This window comes from Corylus avellana, chromosome ca2 (genome assembly GCF_901000735.1).
Source record: "Corylus avellana chromosome ca2, CavTom2PMs-1.0".
NCBI lineage: Eukaryota > Viridiplantae > Streptophyta > Magnoliopsida > Fagales > Betulaceae > Corylus > Corylus avellana.
In genome coordinates, this window is record NC_081542.1 from 28,689,377 (window position 1) to 28,709,716 (window position 20,340).

Sequence of the window (20,340 nt, forward strand, 5' to 3'; positions counted from 1 at the left end):
ATACCCCCGTTCTTTACAATTTTTCACTTTATTTTTTATAATTGAAAAATTTGACAGTATTTAATGGAAAATCTTAACGAAATGAGGTAATTGAAATAAATTAAAAATTCAATATTCTTAATTGAAAGTTTTTGAACTTTGAGGGGGTATGTAGCACCTGGTCCCATATATTAGAAGATGATAAATAATCCACATAGAGTGAATGATTTATAAAGATAATCATGAGTACTAAGTTTCACATTGCCTAATTATTAGGTAAAACTGAATTTTATAAAATATTATAAGGAATCTCCAAATTAACTAGTCATTTTAAAGATAATAAAACAAATATGACTAACGCTTTCCCTTTTGTGGGCTGCTCCTCAAGACATCGAGTGCCAATCTTCACTTGGCCTGTCTCCGAGGCTCTAATCTAAATCTATTAGTTAAATAGGTGTTAAGCGCATTTTGTATGAATTTTCATTATATTTAGTTAATGTATTTTATTTAGATTAAGGATTTTTTTTTTTTTTTTTGACATGTCCACACACAAGAGGGGGATTTATATTAAGATTTTAATTTGCAACTAAGATCAAATTTTGTAATTCATTAGGTAATTAAGGGTGCATTTTACATTGCGATTTTTATCTATTAAAGTAATTGGAGGCAAATGAGGTATTTTTAAAAAAATGCACGATTTTAAAATTAATTATATTTTTAAAAATCTCATTTTCCAATGAAAAAAAAAAAAAAAAAAAACCTTATTCAATTCAAGGTTTTTTTGGTTGTTGTTTCTCTTCATCAAAAACCCACGCTACTCTGCGATCATTGACTTACTTGAATTTTCTCCGGTGTTTAACGCAAAAAGCCAGCAACCCCGTAAGTCTTTAACTCCTCCATTAAAATCAATCCAAATGTTCTCCAAAACCCTAATTCTCTAACCAACATAACCACCACCACTAACAAAAACCCACATACATTCAAAGAATCCCCTCAATGGAGGACTCGGAGGGAGTTCTCAGCTTCGACTTCGAGGGCGGCCTGGACGCCGGTCTCACCGCCAACGCTGCCACGGTGTCGGGGCCGCACATCGTGCAATCAGATTCCACCGCCGCTGCAGCCGCCAACCCCAACGTGGTCACGGTGGGATCCGGCCCAACAGCGGAGGGCGGAGTGGGGGGCAACGCGGGGTTGGGGCGGCGGAGCTTCAGGCAGACGGTGTGCCGGCACTGGCTGCGCAGCCTGTGCATGAAGGGCGACGCCTGCGGCTTCCTCCATCAGTACGATAAGTCGCGGATGCCCGTGTGCCGCTTCTTCCGCCTCTACGGGGAGTGTCGCGAGCAGGACTGCGTGTACAAGCACACCAACGAAGATATCAAGGAGTGCAACATGTATGTGTGTGTTGCTTCTATTTTTGTTTATCCATGCTGCGTTGTCGTTTTTGATTGCTTTTGTTTGGTGGGTGATGCTTCTTTTGGCATTGTTGGATTTGGGTTTGATAGGACATTTGTGGTTATGCTTTGTGAGGTTAATTGAGATGGGTAGGGTGTAATTGTGACTTATTTTATTTCTCTTTTTGTGATTAAGTGCGTAGACGAATAAGGAGTACAAGATTCCAAGAATGAGGTTTTTGAATATGTGTGAAATTCGTTCTATAAGGAGCAACTTTCTTGTTTGTACCAGTATCTGGAGGATGTATATCACCTTGTCTTGTTCGAATATTTTGTTGATTATTTATCTTTAAGATTTATGGTGGAGGGCTGATTGTGATTAACATAGAACTTGCTCGATAATACTGCATTGCAAAAAGCTGGAAATCTTTGTTTTGCATAAATGGCTTTACTACGTGATATGTAGTTTTTTTGATTAATTTTGTGTATAGTGTGAGGCAAAGCGTCACCATATAATAAGAGAATAGAAGATGTATCTGCTTAATTGAAAATTTCTGTAATTTTGCAGGTACAAGTTGGGTTTTTGTCCAAATGGTCCTGATTGTCGGTATCGCCATGCAAAACTGCCTGGACCTCCACCTTCTGTTGAAGAGGTCCTTCAGAAGATTCAGCATTTAAATTCTTACAACTATAACTCTTCGAACAGATTTTTTCAACAACGAAATGCTGGTTTCGCTCAACAAGCAGAAAGACCTCAGTTTCCACAAGGTCCCAACATTGTTAATCAAGGCTTGGTTGGAAAACCTTCAACAATTGAGTCTGCTAATGTCCAGCAGCAGCAACAGCCCCAACAGCAGGTCAGCCAGAATCAGATACAAAATGCTCCAAATGGCCTGCCTAATCAGACAAGCAGAACTGCTACACCTTTGCCTCAAGGAATATCTAGGTGTGTTCAGAGTCCTGCGGTCTTTTATTAGGTTATGTAAATCAGGTTTTGTATATTTATACGGGCATGCCATGAAGGGCCCATTATTCAACCAATAATTGCCCAAAAGAATTCTGTCCTCATTTAACAGCTGTAGTTAGCCTCCCTTAAGCTTATGCTAGTTAATTTAGATCCTTGTTCAACTTTATGTTGTACTGTTCTCATTTTTGACCATTAGATGTATGGATTTTCTTCTCATATTATGTGTTGTACTTTACCATTATAATTTTTGTTTGCTTGGGAAATCTAAAATGAAAGCAAACACCATTTGATGTGTGGATTTGCTTCTCATCTTATGCAGTGTAATGTTTCATTATAATTTTTGTTTGCTTGGAACATCTAAAACGGAAATTAAATCTCCATGATAAATTCATGGCCCAATTTTTGCTTAAGGACTTGGAATGAAGTCTTTTTCTGCGTATTTCCTTTTTTGATTTTTTCTTCATGTGTTTTTTAAAGGAAAAAAAAATAAAAATGGTATAGCTACATTTATATTAAGGTAATCAGAAGTTTTGTAAAAGGTATTTGGTGTTTAAGTTGCTGTCCTCTGATAAATGTTAAATCATTTTTGATGCCTAAAGTGTGATAGGAAACAAACTTTCTTTTCTAAATGTTTTTGAAATGGTTATATTTTGTGAAGCAGAGTATGTTGGTTTTAAGGTACCTAAAGCTATATTTCTAATGTTGGGTGTTTTCTCTTGTATACTTCTTATGTACTTGGGTTGTGATCCTTGTACTTTTAATAAATTTGCTTTACTTAAAAAAAAAATCTCTTAAAACCTATATTTCTAGTTGCAGTTATGGTTTATGCCTCAACTATTTCATCTTAGTGTTGCTATGGAAAATGCCTTGACCGCAAATCAGCTGCTTTTATGCCACAATTCTGTGGCTGACACCTTTGGGTGCCTTAATGTCTTTCCTTGTGGTTAAATTCTTGCCGATGGGAAATTTATTTATTTTAGGCAGAGGACATCATAAATGGATTGGCCACAACTTAATGTTTGATATAAGTAATATATTGAACTTTGGCTGAAATATGGAACCCTGTTGGAGCTATATTTTGGAAGTTTAGAGGTTGGCTCTGTTGTGTTTAATGTGGTGTATTTGGAGAGAGTGGAATGCACGGAGCTTTGAAGATATAGAGACTTCAGTGCTAGAGCTAAAAAGGATTATGTTCAACGCTTTATACACATGGAACCTTGCTTCCACTTCCTTTCCAAAACAATGGAAATCCACTCTTTATAGGAGCACACCATAACCTTTTTTTTTTTTTTTCTTTCTTTTTGATTTGAACTTTAATTCATCTTTTCCCTTGATCAGGGCTTCTCTTATATACTTCTTGTGTACTAAGGTTGCACCCCTCTGTGCTTTTCTAATGAGATTGAATTACTTATCAAAAAAATATTTTATTTTCCTTTTTATGGTTTCGTTGGTGTATCTATTGTGAGTTTTATGCTAGTCATGCCAGTGGTCTTTGGGATCTAATAGCATCTCCTCTCCCCATAAGTACGTGGAGGGTGAGGGTCACAGGTTCAATCACGTATGGTTGTTGGGGTTTTGAATTTACCTATATTAAAGAGCATAGTTCATGAAAATGGTGCATTCTTTATCATCTCTCTATTTTGGATAAATTAGTCAATATATAAATATAAAGACATACATCGACATGTAAATATGCACATATATGTGCTTGTCTCTGCTGGTTTGTATAGTATGAAGAAGAAATAACAATTAAATTTTAGATGAGGATTGAACCCACCAACGTCTGTTATACCTGCTGAGAGATTATATTGATTTGTCTCATTTCTGGATCCTATTTTTAGTAGATCTGGGATTAGATCAATTAGAACACATGTAGATGCTTGTTGAATTTCATCAATTCTATTGGATTTGGCTAACAATGGTTGATGAAATTAGTGTTTGTGTATACTCTAGATTATTTTGTTTTGCTCATATTACAAAACAATGGATTTCTACTTAGAACAAAGAGACTCGACTTGGTAGCGTGTGGTAAATCAACTTTGGGACCTATATTCTCTTGGATTACTAATGAAAATAGCTGGGTTGGGGGTGGTGGTGGGTGAAAGACCTTTTGAAAGAAAGGAACTTGATGTACTTGCTATAATCATATGAAGGTTCCCCAATCAGATGCAAATATTGCCCAATGCAAACTAAGCCTGATACAAGTTTCAAAAAATATTTGGCTAATTCTATGGATGGGGCTAAGCCTGATGCAAATATACCAAAAGAGAAGATATATATGGTTGATTCTGCGAAGAGTGGATTCTCCCCTTATTTGGGTCCTTTCTTTATGAGTTGATTGTAAGTGATTTAATTATGAAAATAAAACTTAAAGTTGTGGCCCATGGAGGTTGTAGTTTTTTGATAACCTTTCTATCCATCTCTCTCGGAAGTTGTCGGTGAGTTGCCAAGTGGTGTTGAGGTACTGGTTATACAGTCTGGAGGCTTCATCTCAAGTGTTGTTGACGATGTGTGGGCTCTTGCTGTAAAAAAAGGGAAGTTTTTCTCCCTCATAGGTTTTCATCCCCTCTGGTCCTTGCTTTCCCTTGGATTGCTTTTCCTCATAGGAGACCGATCATATTGGGGATAAAGGTTATGGACTTGCCTTGTCTGCTCTAGCTGGGATGAAAGTGGGTTGTGATGGGTGGCATAAACAGCTTGCTCTCTATCTGTCACTTTATTGGGATGTGGAGCTGTTCAATGGGGTGGAAGCCTTTCTTTGCTCCCCTCTAAATTCCTATCCCTTTGCTATTTAGGGGAATTCTTATGGCTCAAGTTTTGATTACTCAGATTGGGTGGTGCAAAGAGTGAAGGAAATCGATCGGGTTGTGGGGGTCTCATGTGTGGGTTTTGAGGAACTGTCTTTGGCTATTTTGACAACTATGGAAGTTGAAGCTCGTCATAGACATTAGGGCTCAGCCTCTAGTTCTAAACGAGGGAACAAAGGTAGTAGGGAGTTAAGAAGGTTGGAGTGTTTTGTCAATTTAAGATTCAAAAGGCGAAAGCTCAAGCTGTGGTAAAGGTAAGGAAAGGGGGTTATTAGTTTTTAATGAAGCCTAAACTGTTATCCTAGAATGTGAGAGGGTTGAATGAAAGGGATAAATGTTTGAGAATGAGAAACTTACTCAGAGAATGGAAGGTTGACATTGTCTGTTTACAAGAAACTAAGCTTGAAGTCATCTCTCGTAGTGTCTTGCTTAGTTTGTGGGGTTGCCATCATGTGGATTGGTGTTGTTTGGACTCTAGAGGGGCTGTAGGTGGTGTTTTGATTATGTGGGATAGGAGGGTGGTGGAGAAGATCGATGAGTGTGTGGGGTAATTCTCGTTGACTGTCACCTTTAGAAATGTTGACGATCATTTCACTTGGGCCTTTGTGGGCGTTTATGGCCTAAATTCTAATAGGGATAGAAGGCTCATTTGGGATGAGTTCTGGCATGCTCAGCTGGTGGAATTTGCCTTGATGTATTGTGAATTCAATTTTACCAGATTCCCAAGTGAGAGATTAGGCGATGCTCGTTTATGCCTAGCTATGGTGGATTTTTCTTGATTTCTTTTTTGATCAGGGTCTGATGGACCTCCCTCTTGTTGGCGGAACTTTTACGTAGTCAAATAATCGGGAATGATTCTCTTGGTCTAGAATTGATAGATTCCTGGTCTTCTTGGAGTGGGAAGCCCAATTTCCTAGTGTGTCTTAGAGGTGGCTTTCTAGACTTTGCTCGGATCATTTCTTGATCCTGCTCGACTATGGTGACTTTCATAGGGGTAGTATGCCCTTCAAATTTGAAAACATTTGGCTACAGTTTGAGGGTTTCGCGGATAGGGTGAAACAGTGGTGGGACTCTTATCTTTTCCAAGGTACTTATAAAAAAAAAACTCTTTATCTTTTCCAAGGCACTCCGAGCCTCATCTTAGGTAGCAAGCTCAAAGCTTTGAAAGTTGATTTGAAGAGATGGAATAAGGAGGTGTTTGGCAATGTAGAAAGGAAGAAGAAGATCCTTCTGGAAGAGCTATGTGTTTTTGGTATCATTGAAGAAGGGAGGGCCTTAGATGTTGATGAGAGTATTAAGTCTTTATTTTTCAAAACCCTGTATCTTTGGACAACTGTTTTTGTTTCTCATTTGGTGCTTAGTTATCATGATTTTTTTGTTCTTTTTGCTCCTACTAGTTAGGTGGCCTTTCATGTATACTCTCTGTATACCTGGGAGCGCCCTATGCCTTTAATAATATCTCTTGATTACTTATCACAAAGAAGCACAAAGCCTAAATGCTACTTTTGTTAAAAGATGCTTTAGAATATAGATTTCTTGATTGGTAAGGCAAGATACATTGGTGTTGGAATTTTATTAATTTATTGCATAGGAATGTGGGAATAACTAAAGTTGTTGGTAAGAGATACCTAAGGATGATTATTTTTGTTATCATACATAATTCCCAAGGAAGGAGAGATAAAGAAAATGTCAGTCACATAATCTGGTGGAGATGAATGAAGTTGGTAGTTGGTCGTTCTGCTGTTTGATTTATTTACTTATGTGCAATTTATTGGGAAATTTTGTCAGACAAGAAACGATCTGCTATTTGGTTAGATAATAAGTATTTTCCTTGAGAAACATTGATATGAAGATGTTGAGAGGGGTTAGCATCAAGCGTAGAAAGAAGAAAACTGTAATTAATAAATCAAATCGAACAGTGTGCCATCAGGCATTGTAGTTAAGTGATATCTCTACTAGAAAAAAAAAGGAGGCATAAAGAAAAGAAAAACAGAGCGAGTTCCAGTTTTGTTGAAGAGCTGATGTGCCTAGTTCATTTGGACATGAATGGTTATGCGCCTTGGAGGCCCTATGCGTGCACATCTGTCATTGGGATAAAATATGGCATCCTGTGGAGGCTTTTGGCCATTTTAACTTTACGAGAAATGTTTTCAGAGGTCTTGTAGGTTGAACATTGATGCTATTCCTCTTATTTTGCAGGGAAGTAAAAAATCATTTTCTGCAAAATACTTAGAGGAGGTGCAGATTTGAAATGATAGTTCAAAGAGTAGTTAGATGAAGAAAAAATGGATCCTTCTGGGAAACGGAAAGTGAAATGGAGATGAAGAATTTGTGTTTGAGATTTATATTCTTTGTGTGATATATTTTGGGCTAAAAGTTGAGGCGTACTTGGTTGCGGAGAGGTGATAAGACAACTAAATTCTTACATCTTATGGGTTTTATTAGGACGTTTATTTTTTTCCCCCTTAGCCTGGATGTAAGAAAATTTGGAGTTACTATTGTCAAGTCCTGTATGAAAGGCCATAGACTGCCTTCAATAGTTAACTTATGGTGTTTGCCTTGTTATGTACTGGTTGGGGAATATCTGTAATTGAGATGTTGGATAGCTGGAGAGGGCTAGGAGGGTGTGGCTAGGGATGGTGTAGACTGCAGGTCGGTGCTACATTGCCTGATGTGAAGCAGTTGGAACGAGCATTTTGAGTGCATCAAGATATTGCTTCACAAATGCAAGAGATTGTTTTTTTTTGTTGATGAATAATAATAATTTGATTGACAGAACCAATCTCTTGCACAAATGCAAGAGATTGTTCTACTCTTCTGGCTCTCAGTTGATCCAAGATTTGGTTATTCTTTGTCCTTTATCAATTTCATAAATTTTCATAGTTTTTGGTTCTGATTGTTGTCGGTTAGGCTGTAGTTATTTCTATATCTCATGAGTCCTTGGGCATTGCCTTTTCTTTCTTACTCATAATTTATATTTGAGGAAAGAAGAACTAGTAAATTTAATTTCACCTTTCTTGATAAATGCAATTGGCCCAAACCCTTTGGAGAGAGGAACTTCTTCTCCTGATTGGGGATTTTGGATGACAATAAAATTGGGTTTCTAGAAGGCTTTCTCATACTTTATAGAAACTAGTGGCACATTATTAGCACTCTTTGTTGCAAAATATGTAGGTTGGTTAATTTGGCTGTAAGGATATGAAGTTAGTAGCATTCTGTTCTCTTGAAGAAGTTCTCAAAATTCAATGTGGTAATAATAAGTATCCTTATTAGATTACAGGTAATGAGCTTTAACTCAAATAGCACCTCATCCACTTGCAAAAACAGGGTGTAGGGTGAAGTCATGGGTTCAAGACTCATTGGGTCCTATGAAGCTTTAGCGTTGAGATTACGTGGACTATTCCGACACTTATGTCCATTGGAACCCGAACTGTTTTAAGGTGGCCCAGGATTGGGAGCTTGAGTCCCTTATTGCATTCCTCAATATTTTGTAACCTTTTCGAGAGAGACAGATAAAATGTTGTGGTCCCCAACTTGTAATCATAGAATTGAAGTGAAGAGCTATTACAATATATTATAGTCTGGCGAGTCTTCTCTTTTTCATTGGAAGAGCATTTGGAAGGTGAAGGCTCTACTTCGTATTGCTTTCTTCACTTGGATGGTAACTTTGGGTAAATACTTACGATGGATAACCTTAGGAGGTAGGGTCTTACCTTGGTTAATTGGTGTTGTCTTTGCAAGAAGATCAAGGAGACCGTAAACCACCTCCTCATCCATTGTGAGTTTACCAGTGAGATATGACATTTGGTTCTCTCCTTATCCGAGTCTCATGGGTCATACCTAGCAATGTTGTTGAGCTTCTTCAGTGTTGGAAGACACAAGGGCGGGGACAATCTAAAGAGGTCATATGGAAAGTCATCTCTACTTTACTAATGTGGAGCATTTGGAGAGAAAGAAATCCATGTCTTTTGGAGGACCGCAAGTCTAATGTACTTCAGCTAAAATCCTCTTTATTGAGTGCCCTCTTAGATTGGTTTGTATCTTTGGTTCTAATTTCTTTTCCTCTAATCTTTTAGATCTTGTTGACTTTTTAGATTTTTGTCCCCAATACTATTCAGCCCGAAAAAAAAAAAAGACTCGTTGGGTCCATAGTTAACCTACCAATAAAAATGAAAAAGTACCATTATAACAATAGAGTAAGTATGAAGGTACATAATTGCTAGTCAGGTTCTTTTCAAGAATCACCCATTATCTGAAAAGTTTCCAAGTATCTTACCTCACTTTTACATGAGTGTATGTCTTTGTAATATTAATAATATTTATTGGTCCAACTATAAAGTTCCAGTTTACAGCTTATATATATAAAAAAAAGGTTCCAGTTTACACTACATTCCCTGCAACTAAAGTTTTAAATTAGCCTGTTAATTCAATGGACCGTCTAGCTAGATTTAGGAAAGTTTTTGCATTCTGTGGTTAGCACACTTGTTTTGCCACTTGACTATATGCCAGCAGGCTATCGTAATGAACTTGTATGCCTGTATACCTTTTTTTTATTAGTTTTCAGGCCGTCCTGTTTTATGATGTAGGATTAGAGACTGAATGCTGGATCAGCTATTTGAAGGCATATTCTTTAGTGCCATTCACAGCTGCTTTTGTGACTATTAATTTTCGATTGCATTTTTAATTTGATGCTGTACATTATTTTTTTCCAGTTACAGAACATTCTTCTGTTTATTTAGGTTGGATTTATATGAATTTGATTCTAATTTATTTTCAAACATGGAACCTCAGGTATTTTATTGTTAAAAGTTGCAACCGTGAAAATTTGGAATTATCTGTGCAACAAGGAGTATGGGCAACTCAAAGGAGCAACGAAGCTAAACTGAATGAAGCTTTTGACTCTGCCGAAAATGTGATTTTGATTTTCTCAGTCAATCGGACTCGACATTTCCAGGTAGATTTTGGATTCAATATCCTACAAGGGATATTTATTCTGTGCTCTAGATCTGTGTAGTTCTTGATGATTACATAGCTACTAGGTTTTACATTCCACCTGGTCGATTGAAATCTCTGTTTTTGTTCGTTCAAAGTAAATGCAAAGACGTATATGTTTTGTCAGGGTTGTGCCAAGATGACATCAAGAATTGGTGGTTCTGTAGGTGGGGGCAACTGGAAATATGCACATGGAACTGCACATTATGGCCGGAATTTCTCTGTCAAATGGTTAAAGGTATGCGTTTTTTTCTCGATGGTACCAACTTATGTCAGGCATTTTCTCCAGTTTTTGTTAGTATTTCACCTGCCTCAAAAATTCTTATGCTGCGAATGATGACAAAAACCATGATCCTGACAAGGTTGCTATTCACCCTACCAAATGCCGCTTGAGTTCTTTAATTTTATTGTATTTCTCTTTTCAAGTCAATTTGAGTTCCAAAAATTTGGTATGCACATGTTAGAGGAGCTTCATTCTGTTTTTCGTTTCTTTCTTGAGATTCATGTTACAGATCAATGCACTTGTTTTGTGAAATGCAATTATATATTGTAGAAGGAGCTTTCAAGATATGTATAACATTTACCTGAGTCGGTTTTTCTGAAGCTTTAAGTGAGATTAAAATTTACGTGGGATTTCTGAACTTTTGGCATTTGTTTGAAACTCTAGTAGAAATCAATATCCTAATATGGAGACAGGCAATGATGATAAGTAAAAGTTTGTCACGGCTAATTGTAATTTCTTATATGCAGTTATGTGAATTGTCCTTCCACAAAACTCGCCATCTACGGAATCCATTCAATGAGAACTTACCAGTGAAGGTATTATTTTGTGCCTTTTCTCTTTTCTTCTTAAAGCTGAACTTGTGCTGATAGTCAAGAGTTGTTTTTCTGTTCTTTTTGTTGCTGCTGCTGTTGATTTGTTCTTTTCCTTCTGCTTCTCTTCTTCCTTCTTGTTTTTCTTATTGAGCTTGAACTATGGCCAGGTTTGGGCTAGGCCAAACCATTGAGATAGGTGCATTAAGTTGCCTTGAGCCTGGCTCTGCCTAGCCTCACATAGAGATTGGATTTAGTAAACCGATCCTCACCTGCCCTTTAAAGTATACACATGAAGGCCTACATGCGTATGAGACTCACTGCTGTCTACACGCACAAACACAGTCATGTATGTGAGGGATGTGCTAGTCTCCCCACCTTGTGGTGTATTTTAGCTGCAGCTTGAATTAAACTGACCAAGCAACCACACTATTTGACAAGTTTAGCATAAAAAGCTTCATTTGTAATCTGTTTTTTTCCCCACCTTCTCCATTTTGCAAGTCCTAAATCCTGCTCAAATAGTTCTCGTGAAAGGGATTGCAGAAACAGCTCTACAGGAAACAGTATCCAAAACTCTTTGTTTTTGTTTTGATAAGTAGTATCCAAAACTCTTTGTTGTCGTTATGATATCATTTTTCTTCAGGAATGATAACTGGAGTTCGAAATTGATATCATTTTTCTTCAGGAATGATAACCGGAGTTCGAAATTGATACTAAAACCAATATGGATTTGATTATACAATTGGGTGGTCTGTTCTAAATTTTAGGACAGCAATGTTATTCAAGTAAAAATGCAGGATCTTTACTTCATTATACAACTTTACTTATTAAAGAAGAATTGCAGGATCTTCATATAGAAGTATTTAATTCCCTATAAGCCTTCTGCTTATTTATTTATTCTTTCTTTTTTTTCTATGTGATTTTCATTCTTGATTTACTGAGAGATTAACAACAACATTCTTTTAGAGCTCTTCTTTTTCCGTAGAAAATTATGGAGCTCGCTTTCTCAGTTGTTTGGGATTGTATGAGTTATGCCTCCAAGGTGAGGGATTTGTTGGTGAGTTGGGAGGGACAATTGGGACAACGTAAGGTTTTGGAATTGTGGAGGTTGGCTTCTTTATGTTTAATGCAGTGTATTTGGAGAGAAAGGAACACAAGGAGCTTTGAAGATTGTGAGATGGCAATGTTAGAGTTAAAGAAGATGCTGTTCCAATCCTTTTATACATGGATAGTAGCTTTGTTTAGATTGCCTGTTTCTAATTTTTTTTTTTTGAATATTTGGAGTTTTGTTCTTCCTTTTTTATACCTTAGGGGCTCTCTTATATACTTTTTGTGCACTAAGGCTAGTAGGTTACACTCCTCGTTTTTAATGAATTTGAATTATTTATTAAAAAAAAAAAAAAAAGAACTCTGGCACAATACATTTGCCAAAAATAAGATCTTGGCAGATATTTGGTTTTGCTTATTGCTGAAAGACGTGAGGAAGAAAGGTGGTCTTTGCACAAATAAATCACAATAGGCATCCCCATTTTCCCTCTATAGTTAAGACCATGTGAATACAATGTGCAGGGAAGCTAAATTGTATAAGTTGGACACTTGGTATTCACCTGTCATTCTGCCCCTCCACAATGATTGATTTAGAGAGAGATTGATGACAACATCATCTTAGGACAGGTGCAGTATGTTTGAGTATAAGGAGCTACCTAGATATTTGGTTTTGCTCCATTATTGAAGAGGGATGCGGGGGTGGGGGTGATCTTTACACAAAGAAAATGCAATGGAAATCCCCATTTGAAATGGCTTGTAAATCTATAGTTAATAGCATGTAAATAAAATGTGGGAGGAAGACAAATTGTCTGGGTTGGACACTTGGCATTCACCTGTCATTACATGCCTATCCGTAATGGCGGATCCTGCAAACTACATTTGCTTTTAAATGTTAAAATTTAAATTTTGCTTATGCATTGAAAAGGTAATTTTCTGAAGCCAAAAGCCAAAGTTTTCTTCAAGTTGAAGCTAATAATTGTCACGAAAATCAAAATACACACCAATAGAAAGCGAATAAAGTATGCTGATTTCCCACTTGTACTTTCTTGGGAGAAGTTGAGTTAACCAATGCTGATTTTGGTGATAATCCTTGAGAGAGCTTCTGGTGACATTTTCTGGAGTAAGGAGGAAACATATTTTTCTTTTATTGCTTCTATTTTCTAGCCAAAAGGTCAAAGGAAAGTGATAGTTGCTTTTTGAAAATGAATTGAAAGGACAACAACTCGTGCAAAGAAATATTGTAATTAACTACGTGACTCTGCATGTTTGTGCCAATCTTGGCTTCCATTTCATCACTTTCTTTACTTGCTATGATTTCTATTCTCAATATTTATATCTGGCTTGTGAGACACATACCTTGTGGCCCTGTTTTAGCTTGAGCACCAACTGATCTCATTGTTATGTATTTGTTATCGCAGATAAGTAGAGACTGCCAGGAGCTAGAGCCTTCTGTTGGTGAGCAGTTGGCTTCCTTGCTTTATGTTGAGCCAGATAGTGAACTTATGGTATGCTTTCTTTTGATTTATTTTGGGATGCAGCATATTTGATTAGATGACAGGTTTATGAAAAAGAGGAATAAAGGAAAACTAGAAAAGAAAAAGGAGCAAAATATACGAAAAATGGGAAATGTATATGTATCTTGTTAGCATGAAGCGGGGGTTATATAAGCATGTGTGCATGTATGTAAATGGAAGTGTTTAGAATATTATCACACATAAGATACTAGATTTGGTGTGTTGAAATACGTACCTATTGTGCCCAAACCCCTCTCAATCTCTCAGCAAATGATACCTTTTCCTAGGTCAGAGGAATATTAAAGCGTGTTTGTTTTTTAAAAGAAGTTAGTGAGAAAGATTTGCCAAGGTAGATGGGGCAATGATAGGGTCCTTGTGTGGGAACAAGGTGAGAAATAATTTGATAATAAATTTTGACACGGTTAGTTTTTTTTCTGTGATCTTGATGGCACACTACACTCTAGGTATTGCTATTGAAGGGACAGGTAGAAATAACAACCCCAAGTTCAACGTCAAATCTAAATTACTTCGATAATAATAATAATCTCCATGGTGGAACTCTTCCAAGAGAGGCCTTTGCCTCCTTTTTCCAGGTGTTACATTCTACTAGAGTAAGAAGAGGGTCGGAAGATAAGTTATGGTGGAACTCTTCCAAGAGAGGTTCTTTCAAGGTCAAGTATCTCTTTTTCTCTTTGGCTTGTTCGGAAGGGAGGAGGTTTCCTTGGAAGAGGGTGTGGCGGACTCAGGCTCCCCCTAGGGCAGCGTTCTTTGTGTGGTTGGCAGCTTGGGGGAAAATTCTGACATTAGATAATCTCAGAAAGCGTAATGTGATTGTGGTGAACAGATGTTGGATGTGCAAGAAGAGTGAAGAGACGGTGGATCATCTTCTTCTTCATTGTGAGGTGGCGTCTGCTTTGTGGAGTGCCTTTTTTGGCCGTTTTGGGTTATCATGGGTGATGCCTAGTCGGGTTTTCGAGTTGCTAGCCTGTTGGTGGTCTGCAGGAAGGGGGGGGAGTGCTGCAGTCTGGAAGATGGTGCCTATTTGCTTTTTTTGGTGTATATGGAGAGAGAGAAATAATAGGTGTTTCGAGGATGTGGAGAGGTCTATTGAGGACACTTTAGCCTATTGTTTCCATACTCTTTATCTCTGGACTGTAGCTTATGTTTCTCCGGTTTCGCTTAGCTATGTTGATTTCCTTGTACGCTTTTCCCCTTCTAGTTAGGTGTTCCTAGTTGTATACTTCCAGTGTACTTTGGGGCGCCCTACGCTTTTAATAATATCAGTTACTTACCTATCAAAAAAAAAATAATAATCTCCATGTCCCAATAATCATCAGCTGTAAAAGGAGATAAAATCTCTCAGTATGCAGTCTTGTAAGAAATAAGGCCTAACATTCGGTGGACCTTCTCTCAAGAATTTTAAGAACACAGAAAAGCCAGTTACATGATATGCTAATCCTATTATGGAGGCCTTTGAAGACGATTATCATTGGGTTGTTAAGGTAGCACGCCCTAAGTCTAAGGACAAGAGGGAACTGTTAAATTTAAAAAGCTCCATTAACTATGGCGATGCTATCTCTTCCTCTCGATGCGGAAAGGCAAGGCTTATGTGATGTAGTGTCATGTATTCTTTGAGGGTTTCAGGTTTTGAGCGTATTCGGTGGGTTTTTGGGTTTCTTTTGTGGGCTAGCTTTGGTTATCCTGTGTATACTTCTTGTGTACTTGGGGGCGCCTCACTTTTATCAATAAATATTTAATTACTAATAAAAAAATAATAATATGTTAATCCTAACATTACTTGTATATTCCCCTTGCAATTGGCATAGAGGTGAAGTGAGTGAGAAGAACCAACAATGATGCATTGGCTCTTGTAGCATGAAAATATAGAATGATGCATTGCGTTATGGATGGAGTTAGGTTCAATCAGACTCTACCCAATCCTCCACCCTTCTGGTTGTGTTGGGTGAAATTCAGTGGAGGAGATTATGATCCAGAAGAACTGCTTGCTAGTGGAAGATGGATTACGCATAGTCAAAATTCATTGCTAGAAATGGTTTATTTGGATTGATATACTTGCGTTGTAATATTTGCCAATGGTATACCATGCGTTACAGGACAACAGTATTAAATTTTGAGATAATTTAAGAGGGGGGAAAATAATGGCTACAAAGATGATTTGGAATATGATATGCGATACGATTATCTGCACTGAGAAGAACTACTACTAGCGATGCTTTGAGAATCAGTATGCAGGCATTAGGATACTCCTGAATAGAACTTCAGTTTTTCTTTTTGATGGCAAGGAACCCCTAGAACTTCAAATTTTGTATGCATAAAATGCTTTTATTTTGTTGCTATATAAATTTTGTATGAAATTCTAAAATAATATTTTTATCTTTATTTTCTCCTTTTATCTTGAAATACTTGACATTATAAAACATCTCCCATTAGATCATGGTTTTTCTTTATTGTTGTCTGTTTAGACACATTTCGGAGGTTGTTTTGGCTCAGTAGCGAGCAATCAGCTTACTGACCTTATAACAATTTTAACATTTGGTAGAATTAATTATTGGACATCAAGATCCCATTAGTGCAATCAAACTGTTTCCCAAGCCTGCCTGTGACTGGCATCTTTTTGTGATGAAGTGGATGGAGACACCCTAAGAACTGCATAGCACTACATTATGCCCTCTCTTTGTCTGTCATTTTAAATGGTCAGACGTGGATGAATCTGATCGTTGTTGTCTTTTTGTACTTGGGTACAGGCAATTTCACTTGCAGCTGAAACAAAACGAGAGGAGGAGAAAGCAAAGGGAGTCAATCCAGACAACGGAGGAGAAAACCCGGATATTGTCCCATTTGAGGACAACGAAGAAGAGGAAGAGGAAGAAAGTGAAGAAGAGGAGGAGAGCTTTGAGCAGGCTCCTGGGGCAGCAACTCAGGGCAGAGGAAGGGGCCGGGGAATTATGTGGCCCCCTCACATGCCACTAGGACGTGGAGCCAGACCTATGCCTGGGACGCAGGGTTATCCCCCTGTAATGATGGGTGCTGATGGGTTATCTTATGGACCTGTTACACCAGATGGGTTTCCTATGCCAGATCCTTTTGGTGTGGGCCCCCGTGCTTTTGCACCGTACGGTCCAAGATTCTCTGGCGATTTTACAGGTCCCACACCTGGTATGATGTTTCGAGGGCGGCCTTTGCAACCTGGGGTATTTCCAGCCGGTGGATTTGGGATGATGATGGGACCAGCGCGTGCCCCCTTTATGGGAGGGATGGGGGTTGTAGGTACAAATCCAGGTCGACCCAGCCGGCCAATGGGAATGCCCCAAATGTTTCCACCACCGCCACTACCATCCTCTCAAAACACCAATCGGGTTATGAGGAGAGATCTGAGGGTTAATGATCGGAATGACAGGTATAGTGCAGGTTCAGAGCAAGGCAAGGGTCAAGAGATGCCGAGTCCGGGTGGTGGGCAAGATGATGAGACACAGTATCAGCATGGATTCAAGGCTCACCATGAAGATCAATACGGTGCTGGTAATAACTTCAGAAATGATGAGAGTGAAAGTGAGGATGAGGCACCAAGGCGGTCAAGGCATGGAGAAGGGAAGAAGAAGCGGCGAGGCTCGGAAGGAGACGCTACCACTGCCTCTGATCACTGACTGATGCCACCAGCCGAGCAGCAAAGTGAGTGACTTTTACTAACCAGAGAGGCCATCACTCTTACCTGCTTTCTTGGAAACATGATCAAATTCAAATTCTTTGCGAGTTCTTTTGTTGTAATTTGAGAAATTTGGGGTGGTGTATTTTTGTCCTGTTTAAATTTGTTCAAAATGTTTGAATTTATTGCTAGGATGTGTTATATTAATGTAGAATGTAGCAAATGATGGGAAGGATAATGAACAGATAAGAGGACTTAGTATTGATCTATACTAACCTACATGTAAATAAATTTGTAGAAAACATTATTGTATCAGTAGGCTACAAAGTTGATTTACAAATTCTCCATTTACTAATAATGATAGAAATATATAAATGCCTTGCTGTATTTTGTAGACCACTACTTTGCAAGCCAAAAGTTTTTAAGAGGGTGTGAAAAACAAGACTCTTGAGATCGCATAGGGGGATGTCATCTGGATGATTACCAGCAAAGGGGATTAAGCCCCCCATTCAATTCTCCAGAATTGTAAGGGACTGCAATTCCTTCGATCTAGACCGTTTGATGTAACAAACGGTTTGGAATGTGCGATGTAAGTTGGATTGGGTGAAAGTTGAAAATCTAGGGTATTATAGGGGTTTGTAATCCTTAAAATCCAAATTGCTCATTTGAAAGGGATTTGTAATTCTTAAAATTCGAATTGCTCGTAAATAGCCAATCCATACATTTTCGTTGAGTACTAGCCATTAGAGATTCAAGAAGGATTGGTTTACAAGGAAGCACTCGTCATGATCATGAATAGCAAGGAGCAAGAATTGCGCACTAAGAACTAAGAAGATTCTACTGGTGAAGGTCTTATGTCGCAACCATGGAGTCGAAGAAGCTCGTGAGAATTGAATCAAGATGTGCGCAAAGTACCCTAATTTGTTTGAAGATGAGGAGGATATGGCACACCAAACAACGGATTCCCATCATGGATAAACGAAGCTAGAGGCAAAAGTAGACGATGCCTGATTAAGATAAATTCATTCGACCTCTTATTATTTTAGGCATCAAATTTTGATGATGAAATTTTTATAAGAAGGGAGAGATGTAATACCTCACACTAAATTTGAATTAAGGATGCCCTAATTAATGCTTAAATGTTTATAGTAGAGTTGGATTAGTAACAAATCATATAGGGGGGAGATGAGAGAATTTTAAACACCTAGAAGAAACTTTATAGGAAGACTATTCAAATGGTCCGTAAACCGTCCTAATGATGCCACAAAGAAGGTAATAGAACTTTAATGATCTAGTCCGCATGCTAATTAGAAGAAGCTAAGTATACATTGGCCAAATGAGGAATCTTTTACCTATTATGAGCTTTTGGACACCATTTGGTGTGTGTCCTAGCCTCCAAAAATTGAGAGCTCAGAGAGGAAGGGGAAGGCGGAGAGAAAGAGGAAAAGGTTTTTTGGAAGTTTTGGGCTTACTATCTTCAAGAGAGGTAACCTCTCTGAGAAAGACAACAAGAGTTGAAAACAACTGTCTAATTTAGACCCCAAACGCAACAAAATAAAACAAACACAACAGTTAAAGAAATAATAAACTAAAATATTGTAGCGAATAATATCAAGCCATCACAACCATAAACACCAACACATCAAGACACAATGAAAAGGAAAAGCTTGCACAAAGAAAAAACCTCTATGAGATAGCTTGATAATAGCTTAAAAGTTCATATATATATATATATATATATTAGCATTATCATGCTTTGTTTTATTCTAATTCTTGTATTTTATATTTGATTGTGAAATATTAATTAATAAGTAAATTAAAATTTAAATAAAATATTAATGCAATAAATTATCTTTAGTAGGAATCGTCAAAATTGTTGCAAATGGAATAAGAAAGCAAAGCAAAGAAAACACAAAATAAGGAAGCTCTTGTTTTCTAAACCTACGGATTGCTTTGCATGTGGGTGGGTGTTGGTCTCTAAAGGCAGTGGTCCAGTGGACTTCTAAAAATCACGAAGACTTGGAGGGAAAAGAAACGTAGCAATATGAGAAGTGCGTGGAAACAAGAGAAAGAAAATAAAGCCCCATAAGTGGGCCCCACGAATTGTTAGTAAAGTCCAACAAACAGAAAAAAAACAAAAAGAAAAAAAGTCTCTTTTTAGTAGCCGACTGGTCGAATTTGGAGCACCTCTTTTTTCAACTTCTCTTTTTTTTTTTTTTTGAAGTTTTATTTATTTATATATTATTATGTATTTATATTATGATAGGGGGAGATGAGAGAATTTCAAACACCTAGAAGAAACTTTATAGGAAGACTATTCAAATGGTCCGTAAACCGTCTTAATGATGCCACAAAGAAGGTGTTGAAGCAGTTTTCCGAATGATGACGTGGAATGGGCCTTGTAAATGGCTTGACGATTGAGGAATCAACCGATTGTAAAAATCAAAGAGAAAGGATCAAAGCTGCTGGCATTGTCCGGCTGGCGATAGCTCCGATGCCTAAGTTAGTCACAGTGTTTAAGAGAAAATATAACTTGGAAGATAAAGATAACCAGAGATATTTGGTTAGAGAGAGGGAAAAAGAAATTGTTAAAAACGGAAAGGAGACCCTCCTTTTATAGGCATTGGGTTGTACCTGTTTACCTGTTACTGTGGACTCACCGAGTACCTGTTTACCTGTTACTGTGGACTTACCGAGAGTCCACGTGTCGAGTAATAAAATGATGAATAGACTATTATGCAGGTACATTTAATATTTCGACAATAACCCTGGGTAGTCCATGTAAGACTCGGCATACTGAGTCTTAGGACCGAGTGTCGTGTATACCGAGTTTAGATAAGTATAAAATTTACTGAGCATAGGTTTGATGAACAATAAAATGACCGAGTTTTAAATGATGGGCCGGCGAATCATCTTAGCTGGCTCAACATAGCCGATCTATGATCTAACATAAGGTAATAGAGCTTTAATGATCCGGTCTGCATGCTAATTAGAAGAAGCTAAGTATACATAGGCCAATGAGGAATCTTTTAACCCCATTATGAGCTTTAGGACACCATTTGGTGCGTGCCCTACCCTCCAAAAATTGAGAGCAAGAGAGTAAGGGGAAGGCGGAGAAAGGAAAAAAGGAAAATATTTTTTGGAAGTTTTGGGCTTATGATCTTCA

General features: G+C 37.8%; 1 protein-coding gene across 1 annotated transcript; it reads left to right on the plus strand.

Annotated features, from left to right (window-relative positions):
* The first annotated feature begins 776 nt into the window (after positions 1-776).
* On the plus strand, positions 777-17,573 carry LOC132172412 (30-kDa cleavage and polyadenylation specificity factor 30). The gene is made up of 7 exons (XM_059583908.1): positions 777-1,370; positions 1,939-2,316; positions 9,936-10,098; positions 10,264-10,374; positions 10,887-10,955; positions 13,415-13,501; positions 16,276-17,573. The coding sequence occupies exons 1-7, from the start codon at positions 976-978 to the stop codon at positions 17,173-17,175; spliced, it is 2,103 nt and encodes a 700-aa protein (XP_059439891.1). The 5' UTR covers positions 777-975; the 3' UTR covers positions 17,176-17,573.
* Positions 17,574-20,340: the final 2,767 nt, after the last annotated feature.

Bases quoted from the DNA above. Each gene is read 5' to 3' on its own strand.
- LOC132172412 (XM_059583908.1), top strand. From the start codon at position 976: ATGGAGGACTCGGAGGGAGTTCTCAGCTTCGACTTCGAGGGCGGCCTG. The intron at 10,375-10,886 runs GTATGCGTTTTT...TCTTATATGCAG, and splicing joins TCTCTGTCAAATGGTTAAAG to TTATGTGAATTGTCCTTCCA. The intron at 13,502-16,275 runs GTATGCTTTCTT...ACTTGGGTACAG, and splicing joins AGCCAGATAGTGAACTTATG to GCAATTTCACTTGCAGCTGA.